Source organism: Oryctolagus cuniculus, chromosome 3 (assembly GCF_964237555.1).
Source record: "Oryctolagus cuniculus chromosome 3, mOryCun1.1, whole genome shotgun sequence".
NCBI classification, from domain to species: Eukaryota; Metazoa; Chordata; class Mammalia; order Lagomorpha; family Leporidae; genus Oryctolagus; species Oryctolagus cuniculus.
This window is the reverse complement of record NC_091434.1, coordinates 173,937,600-173,959,849: the sequence shown is the minus strand read 5'-3', so window position 1 is coordinate 173,959,849 and position 22,250 is coordinate 173,937,600. Positions and strand designations below refer to the sequence as shown.

Below are 22,250 nucleotides of genomic sequence, written 5' to 3'. Positions count from 1 at the left end.
CTGTTTAGGCTATGGAAGCCGCTTGAGTTCACCAACTCTGAACTTGTTTAGTCAAGGCCGTATCACAGTGGAGGTTCCTTCCTCCCTTCAGAGAAAGGCGCCTCCCTTGATGGCCTGTTCCTTCCACTGGGGTCTTGTTCACCAGGATCTTTCATTTAGGTTGTTTTTGCCACCGTGTCATGGCTTTCCATGCCTGTGAGACTCTCATGGGCCTTTTAGCCAGATCCGAATGCCTCAAGGGTTGATTCTGAGGCCGGAGTGCTGTTTGGGGCGTTTGCCATTCTATGAGTCTGCTGTGTGTCCTGCTTCCCCCCAGGATCATTCTCTCCCTTTTAATTCTATCCTTATTTGCATACACTGGTCTTATTTGTGACTTCTCTTCAACACTTACCCTATCTTTTTGATCAGTTATGTACTTATACTTATCACTTTACCAAGTGAGCTGGCATTGGTACATGCCTCCTTGATAAGATTGAGTTGAAATCCCCTGGCACATTTCTAGCTCTACCATTGGAGGTAAGTCCGAGTGAGCATGTGCCAACCTATATATCTCCTCCCTCTCTTATTCCCACTCCTATTTAACAGAGATCACTTTTCTGTTAATTTTAAACGCCTAAGAATAATGGTGTATTGATTACAGAGTTCAGCCAGTGGCATTAAGTAGAACAAACAGAGCAACAACACAACAACAAAAAATACTAAAAGGAATAAAATAGTAAGTTGTTCCTCAACAGTCTAGACAAGGGCTGATCATGTCATTGTCTCTCATAGTGTCCATTTCACTTCAATGGTTTCCTTTTAGATGCTGGTTTAGTTGCCATCGATCAGGGAGAACATATGATATTTATCCTTTTTGGACTGGCTTATTTCACTCAGCATGATATTTTCCAGATTCCTCCATTTTGTTGCAAATGACCTTATTACATTGTTTTTTTACTGCTGTATAGTGTTCCATAGAGTACATATCCCATAATTTCTTTATCCAGTCATCTGTTGATGGACATTTAGGTTGATTCCATGTCTTAGCTATTGTGAATTGAGCTGCAACAAATATTGAGGTGTAAATGGATCTTTTTTTCCCCTTTAATTCCATTTGGGTAAATTCCAAGGAGTGGGATGGCTGGGTACTGTGGTAGGACTATATACAGGTTTCTGAGGACTCTCCAAACTGTCTTCCATAGTGGCTTTACCAGCTTGCATTCCCACCAACAGTGGATTAGTGTCCCTTTTTCCCCACACCCTTGCCAGCATCTGTTGTTGGTTGATTTCTGTATGTAAGCCATTCTAACCGGAGTGAGGTGAAACCTCACTGTGGTTTTGATTTGCATTTCCCTGATGGCTAGGGATCCTGAACATTTTTTCATGTGTCTGTTGGCCATTTGGATTTCCTCTTTTGAAAAATGTCTGTTAAGGTCCTTGGCCCATTTTTTATTGGGTTGTTTGTTTTGATTTTGTGGTGTTTTTTGATCATTTTATAAATTCTAGTTGTTAATCCTTTATCTGTTGTGTAGTTTGTGAATCACGTCTCCCATTCTGTTGGTTGCCTCTTCACTTTCCTGTTTCCTTTGCTGTAAAGAAACTTTTCAATTTGAGGTAATACCATTTGTTTATTTTATCTTTGATTACCTGTGCCTCTGGGGTCTTCTCCAGAAATTCTTCGCCAGTTCCAATGTCTTGAAGGGTTTCCCCTATGCTCTCAATTAGTTTCATGGTATTGTGGCATATCTCTAGTTCTTTGATCCATGTTGAGTGGATTTTTGTATAAGGTGTAAGATAGGGGTCTTGCTTCATACTTCGACATATGGACATCGAGTTTTCCCAGCACCATTTGTTGAAGAGGCTGTCCTTGTTCCAGGGGTTGGTTTTAGGTCCTTTGTCGAATATGAGTTGGTTATAGATGTTTGGATTGATCTCTGGTGTTTCTATTCTGTTCCATTGGTCTATCCATCTGTTTTTGTACCAGTACCAGGCTGTTCTGATTATAACTGCCCTGTAGTATGTCTTGAAGTCTGGAATTGTGATGCCTACGGCTTTGTTTTTATTGTAAAGGATTGCTTTAGCTATTTGCGGTCTCCTGTTTCTCCATATGAATTTCAGCATAATTTTTTCTAGATCTGAGAAGAATGTCTTCGATATTTTGATTGGTATTGCATTGAACTTGTAAATTGCTTTTGGGAGAATGGACATTTTGATGATACTGATTCTCCCAATCCATGAGCATGGCAGGTTTTTCCATTTTTTTGTGTTGTCTTCTATTTCTTTCTTTAGTGTTTTATAATTTTCATCACAGAGGTCTTTGACATCCTTGGATAAATTTATTCCAAGGTACTTTGTTGTTTTTGTGGCTACTATGAATGGGATTGATCTTAGAAGTTCTTCCTCGGCCACGGCATTGTCTGTGTATACAAAGGCTGTTGATTTCTAAGCATTGACTTTGTATCCTGCTACTTTACCAAATTCTTCTATGAGTTCCAATAGTCTCTTATAGGAATTTATTGGGTCCCCTATATATAGTATCATGTCATCTGCAAATAGGGATAGTTTAACTTCCTCCTTTCCCATTTGTATCCCTTTAATTTCTTTTTCTTGCCTGATGGCCCTGGCTAACACATCTAGGACTATATTGAATAGCAATGGTGAGAGTGGGCATCCTTGTCTGGTGCCAGTTTTCAATGGAAATGCCTCCAACTTTTCCTCATTCAGTATGATGCTGGCCATTGGTTTATCATAGACTGCCTTAATTGTGTTGAAGAATGTTCCTTCTAACCCCAATTTGCTTAGGGTTTTCATCATGAAAGGGTGTTGTATTTTGTCAAATGCTTTCTCTGCATTTATTGAGATAATGTGATGTATTACATTGATTGACTTTTGAATATTGAACCATCCCTGCATACCAGGGATAAATCCCACTTGGTTCGGGTGAATGATCTTTCTGATGTGCAGTTGGATTCTGTTTGCCAGAATTTTGTTAAGTATTTTTGCATCTATGTTCATCAGTGAGATAGGTCTGAAGTTTTCTTTCTCTGTTGTGTCTTTTCCGGGCTTAGGAATTAAGGTGATGCTGGCTTCATAGAAAGAATTTGGGAGGATTCCCTCCCTTTCAATTGTTTTGAATAATTTGAGAAGAACCGGGGTTAGTTGTTCTTTAACTGTCTGGTAGAATTTGGTGGTGAAGCCATCCGGTCCTGGGCTCTTCTTTTTCGGCAGTGCGTTTATTACTGATTCAATTTCTTCCATGGTTATGGGTCTGTTTAGATTTTCTATATCTTCATGGCTCAGTTTAGGAAGGTTGTATGTGTCCAGGAATCTATCCATTTCCCCCAGGTTCCCCAATTTGTTAGCATACATCTCTTTGTAGTGGTTTCTGATGATTCTTTTTATTTCTGTTGTGTCTGTTGTTACATTTCCATTACTATTTTTTATTTTACTGATTTGGGTCTTCTCTCTCCTTTTTTTGGTTAGTTGGGCCAATGGTGTGTTGATTTTGTTTATTTTTTCAAAGAACCAGCTCCTGGTTTTGTTGATCTTTTGTATTGTTTTTTTTGTTTGTTTGTTTGTTTCAATTCTGTTTATTTCTTCTCTAATCTTTAGTATTTCTTTCCTCCATCTGGATTTGAGCTTGATTTGCTGCTGTTTTTCTAAATCCTTGAGGTGCATGGAGAGTTCATTTGCTTGGTTCCTTTCCAGCTTCTTGATGTAGGCACCAATTGCTATAAACTTTCTTCTTAGCACTGCTTTTGCTGTGTCCCACAGGTTTTGATAGGTTGTGTTATCTTTTTTATTTGTTTCTAGAAATCTTTTGATTTCACTTTTGATTTCTTCGATGACCCACTGTTCATTCAGGATCATGTTGTCCATTCTCCATATGTTTGCATATAGTGTAGAAATTCTTGGATTGTTGATTTTGAGTTTCACTGTGCTATGGTCTGAGAAGATGCATGGCATAGTTTCAATTTTTTTGAATTTGTTGAGGCTCTCTTTATGCCCTAGCATATGGTCAATCCTAGAGAATGTTCCATGAAGTACTGGGAATTATACAAAGATATGGGCAGTTGTATAAAATAAAGCAACACAGCATTACAAATTGCTTAGTGAGCCAAATAGGACATGCTCTGAAAGCAAAGGCAAGAAACGTACCCATATTTTCACATTTCCAAAAGCAATCCTCTTACCTGAAAGTTCTCTTTGATCCTTTCAGGATTAAAGCTTTTAGGAATGACAACCACCCCTCGCTGAACGTTGAAACGCAAAACAATTTGGGCTGCAGTCTTCTTGTACTTTTTGCCCAGTGAGTTCAGCAGTGTGTCCTTTAACAAAGGCGGGAGAGATGTATTCACCCTTTCAAAAAATCAAGACATAAATCACATTTAGGCAGAGAGATGACAACCAAGTGTTAACCAAACCTCCTCCTCCTCTGTTACCTGTCTCCTCTTTATCTGGTGACCCACCAGGACACTGCAGGTCACTTGTAATCAGTTTCTCTAAGTGACAGAATCCCTTGAATGAAGAGTTGCTCTTTGTATGAGAAGATCAAGGAAGAAAGTTTATGAAGATGCCTCTTCCGGAGGGTAAGTAATAATAGTGTTCTGATGAGTCTTAGAGAGACAGCTAAAGATGACACATAGGGAAAGGCAAAAAGACTGAAGTGGAAGAACAGAATGACAATCAGAATTGTCTTGGAATGGATACATTTCTACTTAAATTAGTGGAACACATCACAGTAGAAGTGTCAACACTGGGGAGCAACACTGTGGTGTAGTAGGCTAAGCCTCTGCCTGTGGCACTGGCATCCCACGTGGACACCAGTTAGTGTCTTGGCTGCTCCTCTTCTCATACAGCTCATACAGTATATGGCGTGGAAAAGCAGTGGATAATGGCCCAAGTGCTTGGGCCCCTGTACCCACTTGGGAGACCCAGAAGAAGCTCTTGGGTCCTGGCTTCAGATCAGCACAGCTCTGGCTGTTTTGTTCATTTGGTAAGTGAACCAGCAGATGGAGACCTCTCTCTGTCTCTCCCTCTGTCTGCTACTCTATCTCTCAAATAAACAAATCTTTAAAGAGTGTCAACATTCAATAAAAAGAACAAAAAATTCAAGTATTTCATAATGTGACTATAAAAACTCTGCCAAATAACAACTGAATGAATATTTATTGGGCCTTTTCAATATACCAGGCACTTATAATTCCATAGATGTTAGATATTCAATTCTTTTTTTTTTTTTTGACAAGCAGAGTGGACAGTGAGAGAGAGAGACAGAGAGAAAGGTCTTCCTTCCATTGGTTCACCCCCCCAAATGGCTGCTACAGCCGGCGCACTGCACCAGGTGCTTCCTCCTGGTCTCCCATGTGGGTGCTGGGCCCAAGCACTGGGCCATCCTCCACTGCACTCCCGGGCCACAGCAGAGAGCTGGACTGGAAGAGGGGCAACCAGGACAGAATCCGGCACCCCGACCGGGACTAGAACCCGGTGTGCCGGCGCCACAAGGCGGAGGATTAGCCTAGTGAGCTGCGGCGCCGGCCAGATAATCAATTCTTGCACATTGCATGGAGATGGGTGTTATTAGCTCTAACATATGTAAGACAATGCCTTGAAGAGATCGTTACTTTTTAAACTCATAAAGTCTCAGGCTTTCAATTGTGTTAATATTTCAGTGACATATTAGCTATTTCAAAGTTACCAGAAGAGGTATATTTATTGCTCAATAACTCTTTACAGGTGGACTGTTTAGGACAATGGGACATAATAGATTAAGATAACATGGCCAAATGGAATGATTCCAATAAAATAATTGACATTAGTTTCATTCTGTACACTTAAGGACTTACTTCCTGAAGAGACATGCAGCATTACTTACCAGTCTGGATTCCTAGCGGTCCCCAAGGGACTATATGCAACAATAACAATGTCATGTTGTTGGCAAAATTTCAGGAGTTTTGGCTGGGTGAAATATGGATGGCATTCAACCTACATGGTTGCAATGGAAAACAGAGGCAGCGCAAAATTAGCTTCTTGTAATCAAATGCATTTTACGTAATGTTTTTAAAAGTTCGTCAGTAAAATCTACTTTTAAAAAAATCCACTATTTGAAAAATATTAATTTTATTATTTCTTTAAAAGGCAGAGTTACAGAGAGAGAGAGAGAGAGTGAGTGAGAAAAAGAGAGGGGGCTGGTGCTGTAGCATAGCAGGTTAAGCTGCTGCCTGCAGCACTGGCATCCCTGATGGGTGCAGGTTTGAGTGCTGGCTGCTCCACTTCCTATCCAGTTCCCTGCTAATGCACCTGCGAAAGCAGCATAGGATGGCCCAAGTGCTGTGGTCCCTGTACCCACGTGGGAGTCCCAGAAGAATCTCCTGGCTCCTGCCTTCAGCAGGATGGAAGACCTCTCTCTCTGTCCCTTTCTCTAACTCTGATTTTTAAAATAAACCTTTTTTTTTTTTTTTTTTTTTTTTTTTTTTTTTGACAGGCAGAGTTAGAGAGAGAGACAGAGAGAAAGGTCTTCCTTGTGTTGGTTCAACCCCCAAATGGTTACTACGGCTGGTGTACTGCGCCGATCTGAAGCCAGGAGCCAGGTGCTTCCTCCTGGTCTCCCATGCAGGTGCAGGGCCCAAGTACTTGGGCCATCTTCCACTGCCCTCCCGGGCCACAGCAGAGAGCTGGAATGTTAGAGGAGCAACTGGGACAGAATCCAGTGCCCCAATCGGGACTAGAACCTGGGGTGCTGGTGCCACAGGCAGAGGATTAGCCAAGTGAGCCGCGGCACTGGCTATAAAATAAATCTTAAAAAAAAAAAGAGAAAGAAAAATAAATAGATCTTTCATCTGCTGGTTCACTACCCCAAATGGCCACAGCAGCCAGTTCCGAACTAGGGCGAAGTCAGGAGCCTGGAGCTTCATTTGGTTCTCCCACATGAGTGCAGGGGCCCAAGTACTTGGGCCATCTTCTGCTGCTTTCCCAGGTGCATTAGCAGGGAGTGGGATTGAACTGGCACCTATAGGGAATGTCAGCATCACAGGTGGTGGCTTAATCTACTATACCACAACACCAGCTTCCAAATCCACTTTAATAACAACATATTCACCCCATACTATATTTTACATTTTGGATCTAGGTCTTTCTCCTTAATAGCACGTTCATTTTTCTTTTTTTTTTTTTTTCCAAAATGATTCAGGAATATCTGCTGTTTTTATATGTTTAACATTCCCCTAATTTTTCAAATATTTCCATTTTTCCCCCTTATAAACAATGCTGTGATAAACACATACCTAAATCCATGGGGGTGAACTGAGATACTTTAATTAAAATAGACTCCTAAAAACGAAAGCCTGTGAGCTTTGTTAAGACTGTTGATAGGTATTGCCACATTGCTTTCCAGTCAGACTGAGTCAATTTGCATTCACTGGCACAACATCACTTGCTTATATGCAGCATTATAGTAAATATAAAACATAAACTATGCTAATTTAATATGCAATGCAGAATCACACTTAAATTTACAATTCAGTAATAAACAGTGAGCTAAGTATTTTTCATATATCAAGACCCTTTAAAAAGTAGGTGGAAAAATAGAATTAAAGGTAAGTTTATTTTTCTGCAAAAAAAATCATGAAATCCATGCATGATTTTTTCATAATAGGCGTTTTCCATGAACTTCTGAAGTACCTTCACATTGGCTAGTTTTGTGAATTCTGTCTTTCACGAATTTCTCTTCATTTCCTTTGTACATTGTTTTGTTGAGTATTAATGTTTTTATTGATTATTTCCACTGATTTTAATTAGGTTTTTAATTCATAAGAATGTAAAACCCCTTTTCTATTAAATTTCTGAAAATGTTATTATTTACTTTTCTTTGCTCTTTAATTCTTTCTAGATGTTTATACTATTAAACTATACTATTGTTTTTGTGATCTTTCTATGGTTTTTATCACTCTAGAAGCTAACACTCTTTTCTTGTATTAAAATCACTATCTTATTTAACTACTTATCAGAAGGGACATAAACTTCCAAGTGTGATATGAGGTAACTATCTACATTTGTTTCTAAATATACTCATTTTCCTCATACTAGTTACTAAAAAAAAATCTCTGTGCCATCAGTTTGTATTACTTTATTTTATATTAAGTTTTATTACATTGGAGTCTGTTTCTAAGGTGCTTGTTGATCTCCACTTACTTGTATATCATTTCCTAGACCAGCTTTGCACTATTTTAAACATTCTATGTTATGTTGCAATATTTGGCAGGTCTCATTCCCTCTCATTAAGTTTTCTTCTTCAAAAAGTTTTTGGTTCTTTTTGTGTGATTTGAACTTTCAAAACTTTTTTGTTAGGTGACATAAATTGAGAGAGGTCAAAAGGTGTCCCCAGAGTCCTGTGATGAGGTTGTTGTGGAGCCACAAGACCTCCTGACCCCTGGTCCAAGCCTGCTCTCTTAGTAAACGCTGCCCTGGGTCCCCTCCACCCGCGGTAGAAACTGAAGCTGTACCTGGTTGCAGACGGGCTTGTGCTTGAGTCCTGGTTTGTTCAGGAGGAGCTCCAGCTGCCTGCGGTTAAAGTTGGACACCCCGAGGGATTTCACCAGGCCAGCGTCTTTGCAAGCTTCCAAAGCCTATAAGAGACAACAGGTCAAGAAAGAGGCCTCACAGGAAGCCAAATTAAATGTTTAGGGGTGGGGAGAGGCAGCATTTCATGATGGAATGAATTTGTGAAATACTGCATCTCATACTGTCCCCTTATATTTTTGCAATTTATTTCAGTACATCAATAAAATCCTATTTCTTGAAATTTGTTAAGCTTTATTTATAGCATAGTAATCGATCAGCTTTTATAAATGTTTCAGTGTGTGTGAAAAACATACACTGTTCTATTCAGATGCAAAACTGTCTTTTTCTGTCTGTTCTCTTTCACAAGTATGTTTGTATATATAATAAGCACAGATATATATAATATACAACATTAACTTCTTTGTAAGTGAAAAAATGTCAGATATCTATCTTTATAATGCTAGATTTATCAATGTTTTCCTTTATTCCAAAGGGAAAATATATAGTCACATAGTTATATAAACATGAATAATAAAAATAAATTTTCTTACTTGAATGGCAGAGAGACAGACAAATTATGAATGAGTTCTGCCACTGGTTTACTCCCTAGATGCCTGAAAGAACCAAGGCTAGGCTGTGACCAGAGTCAGGACCCAGGAATGCTACCCAGGTTTCCTACTTGGGTGGTAAAACTCAATTACCTGAGCCATTACCAGGGGCTCCTATGTTCAGCATTGGTGGAAACTGAAATTGGAAGCTAGAGCTGGCAGCTGAGCCCAGGTAATATCATTTGGGGCATGGGCATCTTAACAGCAGGGCTAAATGCTTATACCCCTGTTTCTGTCATCTTCATTTCCATTTCAGTTTATTCCACTTTTTCTAAAAAAGATTTATTTATTTATTTGAAAGGCAGAGCTAGAGAGAGGCAGAGGCAGAGGCAGAGAGAGATATCTTCCATCCACTGATTCACTCCCCAAATGGCTGCAATGGCCAGAGCTGTATCCTACTTTTTTAATGTTCCTTTTTAACTTTTTTGTTATTTTCAAAAGGTTTGTGTGTGTGTGAATATAAAATATATATGTATATATATATACACATTTATATACACTATTTATACTTCAGTATATATTGACTAATACGGGTAGGAATTTACCATGTTCACACACCTTGATCTACCCCTAAAATCTGTGATGTTAATGGCACATAGAATCTAAGTATACTTTATTATGGGTAACTTTCCTCTTGTTATTTGAATTAAATATTTTTATAGGTAATACTTTATTAGTTCAATTTGATGACTTTTACTTTACACAAATTTGGGAGCAACTCTTAGAATTTTGCTTTTTTTTTTTTTTTTTTTTTTTTTTTTTTTTTTTTTGATAGGCAGAGTTAGTGAGTGAGAGACAGAGATAAAGGTTTTCCTTCCATTGGTTCATCCCCCAAATGGCTGCTACGGCCGGCACATTGCACCAATCCCAAGCCAGAAGCCAGGGCACTTCTTCCTGGTCTCCCATGCGGTGCAGGGCCCAAGCACCTGGGCCATCCTCCACTACCTTCCTGGGCCACAGCAGAGAGCTGGACTGGAAGAGGGGCAACCGGGACAGAATCCGGAGCCCCAACCGGGACTAGAACCCAGGGTGCCAACACTGCAGGTGGAGGATTAGCCAAGTGAGCCACAGCGCTGGCCAGATGTTTGCTCTTCTAACTTAGATTATCATTTCTAGGGATTTCAATGTGGGTCTTTCTGTGCCAAAATGTCTATAGTACAACCACTCACACTCAGCTAATAATATGATATCACTGAGTGTGAATTATAAAGAGAACTGTACAATCAGTTCTTACAACCTGGTGTGAGCTTGGAAAGATTCTCCCTCCCCTCTACATTACCTTGGCACTTCTGCTAAAATTCAACTGACCACAAATATTTATGACCACATATTTGACCTCTCTATTGTATTCCATTGATCTAGACATCCATCTATATACTTCTATGGCATATCATGATTGCTATAGTTGTGCACCAATTCTCAAAACTAGTATAAGTGTTCCAAACTTCTGTCTTTTTCAAACTTGCTTTGACCATTATAAGCTATGTGCATTTCTGTATTTAGAATTAGATTTCCATTTTCGTTGGGATTTTGACTAGGATTACATTAACTCTATAGATAAATTTATCAAGACTGACTTTGTTAATCAGATTAAGGGACATGGTATATCTATCCATTCATTTGGATCTTTGGCTTATCTCAGTAATATGATGTTTTTACTGTATAGCTCATACAGATTTTATCAACCTCTAAATATTTAATATTTTTCTGCTAAAATTGAACTTCAAAGTGTGTTGATAATATATGGATTACAGATAAAATACATTTCATTTCTTTTTCATCTTATGAGTTACATGTATACTTCTTGCTATTTAAATATTTCGTGATTTATAAAACAACCTTTTATTACTGATTTCAAATTATATTCCAATTGTATCAGAGAGAATACTTTGCATAATTAGAAAAATTTAAAATTCCTTGAGATTTGCTCTATATGCTCTGAAATCTTTTTTTTTTTTTTTTTTAACCATAGATTCCACTTTATTTTTCCAGAGGATAACTTTTCTTCAGCCCTTAAAGATTACACTCCTTACATGGGCTTTGGTGGAGGCCGTGGGGCAGCACCAGCAGGTCTAAATCGCGGAGGTGGCGTCCGGTCCTTGCGGGCTTCACGAGATCGATTTCTGACCACCTTGCTGTGAATGGCGCAGCTCACACAATAGTGCAGCTTCACACACAGCTTGGGAAGCACACGGGCATCGAAAACGCTCGCTTCGGATATGTCCCTGACGGCGGCGGCCTCCACTACGTTGCGGATTACGAACTTCTTAATGGCCTTGTCCTTGGGCACGCAGCTAGCACAGTTAGTGCAGCGAATAGGCTGCACGTGGCCGCGGCCCTTTTTCGCACGGCCGTTGTTCCTTTTTTTCTTTGTCATCTCGGAACCAAGGACCTGAAAGAGGATCCTGAAATCTTTGTTGATATTAAAATAGTCACCCCAGCTTTGTTTAGATCACTGTTAGATCACTGTTAGATTAATACATTTTTCTCTCCTTTTAGGAAAACATTTTCCTTTTATCTTGTTTGATTCTTTTTATTTAAAATGAGCTAATAATATATAATATGTAGTGAAATATGGTTTTTATCTATTCTGACAACCTCTGCCTTTTAATTGGGGTACTTAGACAAATTTACATTTTCTGTGATTGTTGGTGTCACTGAGTTTAAATCTGCAATCTTAGAGCTGCCCTGTCATTTTTGACTGTGGACCTATCTTCTCCTGGGGATACTGCTACCTTACCAGGTAGTTCCTTCCAGGCAGACCGATCAGCAACACTGAGGTCAGAAGTGAGCACGTGGTCTCCTGGGTGTAGAGCCCAGCACCTGAAAATCCACTTCTTTACACAGATAAGTCGTCAACTGTTACCCACAGGGGGAGTAAATAAGAGATATTCATCACAGTGTGACTTCCCAGGCTCTGGAATGTGGAATGGGAGTGACTGGAAACAAATGACTGAGGTCAGTGACTTGTGTTTTTCTCAGCTTCCCGAATCGCTGGAACACTGCTGCTCTGATGTGATTTCTGAAGACTTCTCACCGTGAGTCCTCAGTCTGTACCTGTGTTTGGAGCAGGCAATACTTGCCCCCGGGCTATGGCAGGGGAGAACGAAGTGGAGAAAGAGCTTCAGTAGCTCCTCTCCCATACTTATGACGAATGTCCTTTACTGCTCCTTGGGTTGCCTCCTATTCCAGGTCAAAGCTGTAAAACTACCTCACAAGCTTCCAAACTTCCCTCCCCACTATGAATCCATAAGTTTCTCCTTGTTTTCCCACAGTTTCCACTCTGTGATCTTGGAGAGGAGTCAGCAGTTGGCTCAGAACTGGATCCAGAATTATTCCAAGTCACTCATACATCCTCTTGTTTTAAAGGTTTTCTTTTAGACATCTGGTTATTGGCTCTTTAAAATTCAATTTAAAAAATTGATCTTAAAACATATTTCTACATTTTCTTTTGCATTTCACACCCTCCTCCTCCTTTTCCTTGTAATTTTTGTCTTCCAGTAAAACAAAAGTAAGAATTATTCAGCTCCAGGAAGTAGAGATTTCATGCATCTGTACATATTGTTTGAAACACATGCCCTGTTAGTATAAATTTGACAACATCAACCAGATCACTGTTTACAATAAACTGTTCTAAAATAAAAGCCCACTTGAACTTACCTCCCATGTGGCACATAGATTTGTCTTGTGGTATAACCACTTGCCATTCTCATCTCTGGGATAGATTTCATCTCCAGGCTGCAAAACAGAACAGTGTAATTATTTCATTTATATCTTTGCCAGGGACCATGTGGGTGCCATCTCAGCAATCTCCTCAGAAGAGAGACAGGAACATCATGGCTGCGTCCCTTGGAAGGCTGAGGATGATGGGATCTGTTCTCTTGGGCCTTAGATTGTGGGAAGGCTCCCACCTTGAAAGCCTTGGAAGTCTTGTTCCAGGATAATGGACAAGGGTCTGTTTATCACACTAGATGTTCTCCTCTGCCTTGGGAGAGATAGCCTGAAGCATACTGCCAATAAACAAAACTGTGCTGATGTGAGCAAACAGACTTTTGTTGATGCAGCAAGACTGAATGTTCTGGAGGGAATAAAAGCTGCCAGGAGAGACAAAGAGACGTTCCTTCTCTGCTCAGGGAGAAGCTTCCTCGGCCCCTCATTTTTCCATAATCTCTTGTCTTAATTCACTGCATTCCATCCCCCTTTCACCCTGGAAGAGTTGTTGCACAGGTCACAGGACATCTGGGAACTAAATAATGGAAATGGAGGGGGCTGCTGTTATAGTATGCAAGGTTGAGCCACTACTTGTGGTGCTGGCATCCATATTGGAGTTGTGGCTACTCTGAATCCAACCCAGCAAACCTGCTAATACAAATGAGAAGGCATCAGAGGATGGCCAAGCACTTGGGTAGCTGCTACACTGTGGGAGACCAGAGTTCCTGGCTCCTGGCTTTGGCCTGGAGCTCACCTGTATGTTCTCTCTTTCTATGAATTCTCACTTGTACTAAGAATTTAGGCTTAGTGTGTTGACAGTCATTTTGCAATCCACAAACAAGAAGTTCTGAGAAGCCAACCAGAAGACAGAAACAGAGAAAGGGCCAGAAATACAGACATAGTTTGCACTTTGGGATCAAGCTGTACCTGAATTAGACACTCCTCAGATTTCTTCATGCCCCTGTTTAACTAAAGCCAATTTCATTTTGACCTCTGTCATTTATAATCAGAGTTATGACTAATTCAGATGTCTTCAAGTATTGCAAATAATGTACCTAAAAATGCAGAAGTGGCTAAGGATTGTGATCAGTGAGGATGTTTCTGTCTCGAGCCGAGATGTGGCTATTTCTGCTATACAATAACATGACATAAATTATTGCCCTGTTGTGTCCTAAGACTCAGACAATGAACTTGCTAAGGCTGCGGCTTTAGCATATTAGTAGAAAAACACTGGGTTAGTTGACCAATTTTGTAGCCTTTAGTCAGATAGTGTAAGAAAGATAAATGTATTTATTGCTACTGGACTTGTCAGATGAGAGATCAGATGATGCTTTGCTAAAATGGGTTCTGTATGCTTTGGGATGCACTGTAAGAAAGTAAAAAGTGAGATCTGAGCTTTGCAGAGTTAGAAAAATCAGTGTCATCCAAGGCAGGATTGTAAACGGCCTAGTGGGAAATGAAAGATTGGTGCTGGACAAGTCCCTGGATGGCTCTTCTCCCTTTCATACCTGTAGTTCTCAAGAGTGATTGCAGAGTGTACTGGGGATGCAACATTTTAAGATAAACAGAAATATTTAGAATAGCCCCACGTCTTTTCTTGTCCCTCCCCAAACAGGATGTTCTATATATACCCTAGGGATATACCCTATATCCCCTGTATACCCTAGAGATAAACAAACCAACAAACTAAAATCCATAATGGGTTTCCTTGGAATTCCTCATCTGCATCCAATGTATATGCACAGATGAGACTCCATTCACCTTGGGCACTTTCCTGAGCCTGCGAAGTCGCTTGCATGAATCCTGGGCTTCTGTTGTCCCTTGCTGCCTGCCTGTACTTATTAAGTTGTTCACTTAACTTGTCATGTGAGCATTCTATCTCTCTGGATTCATGCAAGTGGTAGAAACTACAGCCCAAGATGAAGTAGGATATTTAAATAACCATTGCACAGTGAACCTGCCTAAGTAGTCAGTACACACTGAAGTTGATTTGTGATTGGATATTAGGTGAATAATAGTTCTCAAGTTCCATCTGAAGGCAAGATTGTAGGCCACAGATGCTCTGCCCGACATAGGTGCACCATCCAAGGGGATGCAACATGGGTGCAAGGAGAACATTACCTGTGCCTGCTTGTTTTGTATTATTTCAAATGAGACCAAAAGGGATGCCACTAAGCTGAGGCCTGTGCAGATGGGCAAAACCAGCAGGTACTATATGAAGAGACAAAAATCCATAGGCCAAGGAATAGATGTAAAAAATGGGACCATGTAAGATTTCTAGTTTTTATCATTCATGAAGCAGACTGAATGCGAATTTACTGAAAGCATGTAAAGATTTTAAGGGATGTTGTCTTATCTGTGAAACCACTATCTAACAAAAGCTTGTGGTTATTAAGGCCATTGTGAAGTCTTCAAATCTATATTTCTATGAAATGCAAAAGCAACATTCAACAAAGAGCCAGCTGATAGAATGGGAGAAAATATTTGCAAACTACACAACTGATAGAGGGTTAACATCCAGAATCTATAAAGAGCTCAAGAAAGTCAACAAAAGAAACAGTCTAGGTAAGAAATGGGCAAAGAACTTCAAAAGGCATTTTTCAAGAGGGGAAATTCAAATGGCCAACAGCCACTTGAGAAAATGGATGCTAAGGAGCACTAGCCATCAGGGGAAGGCAAATCAAAACAACAATGTGGTTTCACCTCACTCCAGTTAGAATGACTCTCATATAGAAATCAACAAATGACAAATGGTGGCAAGGATGTGGGGAAAAATGTACCCTGGTCCACTGTGGGTGGGAATGTAAACTTGTGTAGCCACTGTAGAAGACAGTAAGGAAACATCTCAGAAATCTGAATGTAGACCTGCCATTTGATCCAGCAATCCCACTCCTGGGAATTTACTAAAACCAAAAGAAATCAGCATAGGAAAATTATCTGTACCCCTATGCTCATTGCAGTACAATCCACAATAGCTAAGATATGGAATCAACCTAGATTTCTATCAATTGTTGACTGGATAAAGAAATTATGCTACGAATACACTATGGAGTACTACTCAGTTGTAAAAAAATTAAATACTATCTTTTGCAACAAGATGGACACAATTGGAAACCATTTTACTTAGTGAAATAAGCCAGTCCCAAAAAGACAGATATCATATATTTTCCTTGATCCAAGGCAATAGAGTACCTGAAATGTAATATGCTGGAGTGAAATAGACATTCTGAGATTCGATGATTGTTTACAGCTCCTGTCTCTTCCATTGAGGAACAGTACGTCTTTTTGTTAATATATTTGTTGAACTCTTTTACTTAGTGTAGGGTTAACTACAATGATTAAGTAAACTGAAAATAGATCTTTGTAAAAATTAAGAATGGGAATATGTGAGGAATGAGGAGGGAGGGTTGGAGCATGGGTGGGAGGGAGGGTGGGGAGTGTCACTTCATTCCCAAATCTGTGTATATGAAATACATGAAACTTGCATAACTTAATTAAATTTTTTTAGAAAAGAAACCACACTGAATTTAGAATCAAGAAACTTGGGGTCCAGAGCTAAGTCTGCTAACATAATCTTTTTTGGCATTTTTCAGGCTCTGAACCATACTAACAAAACTGAGTCACATTCAGGGATGCTAACAAGCTTCTTGCCTATAGCTGTTGGCTCATAGTCACTGGGTTACAGAGACCTATTTGTAAGCATCTGAACTTACTTTGAAGGCCATGGGTATTTCAATGATGTAAAGGTCCACATAATCAAGCTTGAGGATACTGAGTGTCCTCTCCAGGGTTGGCTGCACCATCGCTGGGTCTTGGTGTGTAGCCCACAGCTGAAAGAATCAAAGGGGGAGAATTAGCTTATTTATATACAATATTACAGCTCTTTTTCTTTGTAAAGCATTAATCTACATCTTATTCACTCATTTCACAAAAGTATGCTTATGCTGCAGCATCATTTGAATATCAAAGGAGTTGATAAAGATTCTTGATATCCAAGTAAAACTACCCAAATATAGTACAAGAGATATCAATATCTACTTGACCACAGAATGCACAACTCAAGGACAAAGTCTTCCCCTGACCCATGATAATTTCCTAGTTGGCCCTTAGCATGTTCATTTTTCCTCTTATGAAACTAGGGAACATGCATCTAGCAGATATCCTGACCTAGCCTGTCACCTCATTTTCCTGCCACTATGACAAAATACATGTTACAAATTTGCAAAGGATATGGTTATGTGTAGTTTCAAGGAATCCTTCACCTTAGAACAGGGGTACAGAAGAGTGGTGAAATGTTAAATTATTGCATACATTTAAGTTCCTTTTCCTGCTCTTTTGTTCTCATTTGCTTCTTCTCAGACTCCAGGCAATTCTGTTAGTTTATATTTTGAATCTGCTTTATTACCATAGTGTTACATAATGAATATTAAGGCTTGGTTTTCATCCTGAAATAGGTGAGCCTTAGATGTATAAAATGTATGGTGCCATGGGATACCCAGACTAATCCTTCTTCCTCTAAAAGCACAGTGAAGAGAAACTCAATGTGGAGACAGCAGTGGAAAATGTTTTTTGTTATCAATGTGGCCTATTTGATGTTGCTGTTATCATTCTATCTAAGTGCAAACTCTTATTTTCCATAAGATACATTTATTAGTTTTCTGACCAAAGTGCAATGATTTCCATTGTTTCTTAAACGAATAGCCAAGGAAAAAATATTCAAGAAAATAAAATACAAGTAAGAACTTCAACTATTAGATTCATTCTTCTAATTTACCCTAAACATCCACTTAGTCTAATAACGTAACAAAAACTTTGCAATGTTAAGCAAAATGTGAACAGAATAATTTTCATTGTTACACTGTTGGGAACTTTGTTAATGTCAGTTCCATGATGAATAACATGCAATGAAGAACACACAAAATTCCTGTCATGAGATGTGATCCTTGTCCCCCACACTCAGATGATGTCCAAATAAAGTTGAAAGTTCTGCCAGCCTTTGAACCTCTAATTCTCCCTACAGAAACCTTGGAAGTAAGGAATGTGCCCTGTCCTACAGCTATGTACAAGTTGTAGTAAAACAAACCTAAGCTTCTGGGGTCAGCATTGTGGCATAGCAGGTTAAGCCACTGCCTGCAGCACCGCATCCATATGGATGCCTGTACAAGACCCAGCTGCTCCACTTTTGATCCAGCTCCCTGCTAATGTGCCTGAGAAAGCAATGAAGGATGGCTCCAATGTTTGGTACCTGCACTCAATTGGGAGACCAGGAGGAATCTCCTGGCTCCTGGCTTCTGGCTTTGGTCTGGCTCAGTCCTGTTTAGCCATTTGGGGAGTGAACCAGTGGATGGAAGATATCTCTCTCTCTCTCTCTCTCTCTCTCTCTCTCTCTCCCCCTGTATAACTCTGCCTTTCAAATAAAATAAATCTTAAAAAAAAAATGATGGATCCAAGATGGCTGAATAGGGTATAGCCACACTTAAGCTGCTCTGGGATATAAAAAGAATAAAGGAAGGACTATGTTTACAGGGATCTGACTGATGAAAATTTTGGTGAAGCAAAAAAAAAAAAAAAAAGACTCCAGGACAAGAAGAGAGAGACAGACACTGCTGCTGCCAGCCATGTGGTACCGTCAGCTGCCAGCTGTGAGCCACCACCTTCCCAAGCCAAGGTAGGAAGTCATTGCCACATGCCCTGCCGCTTGCAGTTTTAGGAAAGAAGAAATTCCCCAGCCACCCACTGACTTTCACTTCAGCCTGCAGAGCTGACTGGGGTCTGAGCAACTTCCGGGCTTGGAGCAAGGAAGCTGTACTGCTTTCCTTTTCTCCCCTTCTCCACCCATGCAGAGCACCTTACTCAGCAGGGAAAAGCTGCACAGTGTGCCTCTTTTCTGCTCTTAGCAGCACCATAGTCAGAGTCAGGGCATCGTGCGGGGCAAAGGACAGATCCCTGCATCCTACAACTGTGGGAGACCCAGGGGAAGCTGCTGGCTCCTGGCTTTGGATCAGCTCAGCTCCGGCTGTTGTGGCCAATCAGGGAGTGAACCAGTGGATGGAAGACCTCTCTCTCTCTCTCTCTCCCTCTCACTGTCTGTAATTCTACCTCTCAAATAAATAAAATAAAAAGAAAAAAGAAATGTTTAAAATTAAAGATCTAATGATGCATCCTGAACACTTAGAAAAACAAGAACAAATGAAACTCCAAATCAGCAGGAGGCAAGTATCACAGCAGAAATAGATGAAATTGAAATAAATAAAAAGTTCAACAAAACAAAAAAGGGTTTTCTTGAGAAGATAAGTAGGTAAATCCCCAGCCAGACTAACAAAGAAAAAAGAGACAAAACTCAAATTAATAAAATTAGAGATGAAAAAGAAGATATTACAACCAATACCACTGAAATATAAAGGATCATAAGGAAAATACTAAAAAGAACTCTATGCTAATAAAGAGGGGGGGGAGGAGGAGAAGGAGGGGGAGGAGGAGGAATAGGAGGAGGAGGAAGAGGAGGAGGAGGAAGAGGAGGAGGAGGAAGAGGAGGAGGAGGAAGAGGAGGAGGAAGAGGAGGAAGAGGAGGAAGAGGAGGAAGAGGAGGAGGAGGGGGAGGAAGAGGGGAAGGAGAGGAAGACGAGGAGGGGGAGGAGGAAGAGGGAGAAGAGGAGGAGGAAGAGGAAGAGGAGGAGGAAGAGGAAGAGGAGGAGGAAGAGGAAGAGGAGGAGAAGGAAGAGGAGGAGGAGAAGGAAGAGGAGGAGGGAGGGGAGGATGAGGGGCAGGAGGAGGAAAAAGAGGAAGAGGAGGAGGAGAAGGAAGAGGAGGAGGAGAAGGAAGAGGAGGAGGGAGGGGAGGAGGAGGAGGGGGAGGATGAGGAGGAAGAGGAAGAAGAAATATTTTCTATCTGGCCTTCCATAGAAAATTTCCTAGCTGTGATTTCATAATATAAGAACAAATGGAGTAAAATATGTTCTCATCACCTAACAAGAAAATAACCACAGCAAATTAACTCTATCTTTTGTGCACAGATCATCATAGGAGGTAGTATCAGTTACATAGTATTGAAAATGAAGGTATGACTCAGAGAAATCAATATTTCGAATAGCATGTGGCAAGTTCAAACATAGGGCATATGATTTTAAATCATATATCAAGTGGCCTCAAAGGTCATTTTCTTTCTAGTCTGTCAGATTTTCTGATTTGTAACATGGTATTCAATCAACAAACATTGAATGTTTTCATGGAGCCCAATGGGTTTGAAGTAGTAGCAGTTTATGAATAGTGGGTACATAAACTTCATCAAGTCTGTACAGCTAGGAAATACAGTATCCATGATTTTAACTTAAGAGGTCTGTCCAGATACTACTAAGACTGCTATACCTAGGGTGTTAGGCAACTGGCGCAGGGATAGTCTCTTATCTGTGCCGCAATCTACATTCTATGCCCCGGTACCAGCCGCCATTACTGAAAGCCAGGTAGCCACATGGCCCAAATCACCTGTGCCTAGCTCCACCCTCAACCTAATGGGATTGGCTAATTCCTACCTCACTGCCCACCCCCTGGAAAAACTATATTAGACCCCCATTCCAGACACGCACCCCCTTTTTTCCTTCGCCACCCCTTCACTCCGGTCTGTAGGTTGCTCCCCAGTAAACCCTCTCCCTTACTCCGGTGTCCGGTGTGCTTTGCGACAGCTAACATTAAGATATAACATTGGGGCCGTGACTCGGATAGCCTTATATTGGTAATCCAGCATCTTCCAGTGCTCTGGGGTCCTGGATTTTTGCCAGTTGTGAAGCACATCTCCGGAACTCTTTCCAAGCCACCAATCGCTCCGCGACCTCCATCCACACATTGGCCTTCCAAATTTTGAGGTAAGACACGGGATGAAAATTCCTCACGGCGAGTGCTATTTGAGTGGTGGTCTACTGTCGAATACTCGCCTGACTACTCTCGTAAAGGTCATAGCACTGAACTCTAGCCACCACTCCTACTTCTACTTAAGGCCTTTAGCCTCTATGGACACTGTGTCCAGGCAACAGTGGGTGTGAGTGACGACTCCATCTCTGTTCGCCTCTCTACAGGCTAGGCCCTGGGCTCCAGTGGGCGCTTGGGTGACAACCCCGCCTTCTGCTCCCATTCCTCTCCTAGTCAGACGGCCAGGACTTCAAGGACGCTTGCTGTCCACTGATCTGACCTACTGAGTCGCCATGGGAAATTCCTCCTCCCGCGTTCCATCTGATTCTCCTCTTGGTTGTCTTTTAAGTAATATGGTCCCTCTCAAATTGGCCCCAGCCCTCAAGCAGAGACGCCTAATCTTTCTCTGTAATCGGGTGTGGCCCAAGTATGACCTTGACAGCCAACTGGGATGGCCTCTCCACGGTACCTTTGACCCTGATATCATTCAGGACCTTTATCACTTCTGTGAGCATTCGGGAAAATGGAGGGAGATTCCATACGTTCAAGCCTTTTCCTATCTTCGAACTAAACCTTCCCTGTGTACTTCTTGCTCTCCCGCTCAGGTCCTTCTGGTCTCCAAGACTCCCACTCGGGGTCAGAGGCCTGAGCAGAAAATCTCGTTCCCTATCTCTAACCTCCTTTGATCCTGCAGACGAACCTCCCCCGTATCGCTCCAATCTACAGGCACCGACTCAGCCGCCTCCCGAGGCCTCAGCGGCTGAAGTTCCAGCGCCATTATCTCCCACGCAGCAGATGCAGAGTCCACCATCGGCTCCAGCCCTGGCTGCGTCCTCACCTCCCCCTCCCACCGAATTCCAGGGGGTGGGGTCAGCCACTGCTCCCACCTTCACTGCAATCTCTTCCATTTTATCGAAAGCCTCTTGCTTATCTATTCCTCAAAACTATTGTCTGCCGTGTACTTCCTCCTCAGCTCCTACCCCCACTCCTACCGTGCCTCCCCCACCTTATTGCCAGTTCCTTGCTTATCTCATCCTCAGGGCATTCCGGCTCCCACCACACCCACCATACCCTTAACCTTATCCCAAACCCAATCTACACTTCAACCTCCCCCCTTGCCCTTTCCAGGATCCATATTCCATCCCCGCCCTTCCTCTCCCTCAAGCCCTTCCCCTACCTCCCCCTGCTCCCAGTCCCTGAGTCACTCGCTCCCAAGCAGCAGCCAAGGAGCCCGCTTCCATGCTACCCCTACGGGAGGTGGCAGGGGTGGAGGGCATCGTAAGGGTCCATGTCCCTTTCTCACTTGCTGATCTTTCACAGATCGAACAAAAATTGGGTTCCTTTACCTCTAACCCAACAGCGTACATTAAGGAATTTTGCTGCTTGAGCCAATCTTATAATTTGACCTTTCATGATATCTTTATGATTCTCTATAATACCCTTCTTCCAGAAGAGCGAAGGCGAGTTTGGGAACAAGCCCGTCTCCACGCA

At 41.3% G+C, this 22,250-nt stretch overlaps 1 protein-coding gene and 1 pseudogene across 2 annotated transcripts in view; both read right to left on the bottom strand.

The window, feature by feature from the left end:
• The window catches only part of AKR1D1 (aldo-keto reductase family 1 member D1), a 98,151-nt gene that overhangs the window by 12,462 nt on the left and 63,439 nt on the right, over positions 1-22,250 (bottom strand). For both annotated transcript variants that reach the window (XM_070071342.1, XM_051849851.2), the window contains exons 3-7: positions 16,571-16,687; positions 12,807-12,884; positions 8,481-8,603; positions 5,855-5,964; positions 4,173-4,338 (exon numbers count right to left, since the gene is read on the bottom strand). In XM_070071342.1, the coding sequence (XP_069927443.1) occupies positions 4,173-4,338; positions 5,855-5,964; positions 8,481-8,603; positions 12,807-12,884; positions 16,571-16,687 (594 nt within the window). The remainder of the gene's footprint in view (positions 1-4,172; positions 4,339-5,854; positions 5,965-8,480; positions 8,604-12,806; positions 12,885-16,570; positions 16,688-22,250) is intronic.
• LOC100343644 (small ribosomal subunit protein eS26 pseudogene) lies at positions 11,076-11,553 on the bottom strand (annotated as a pseudogene).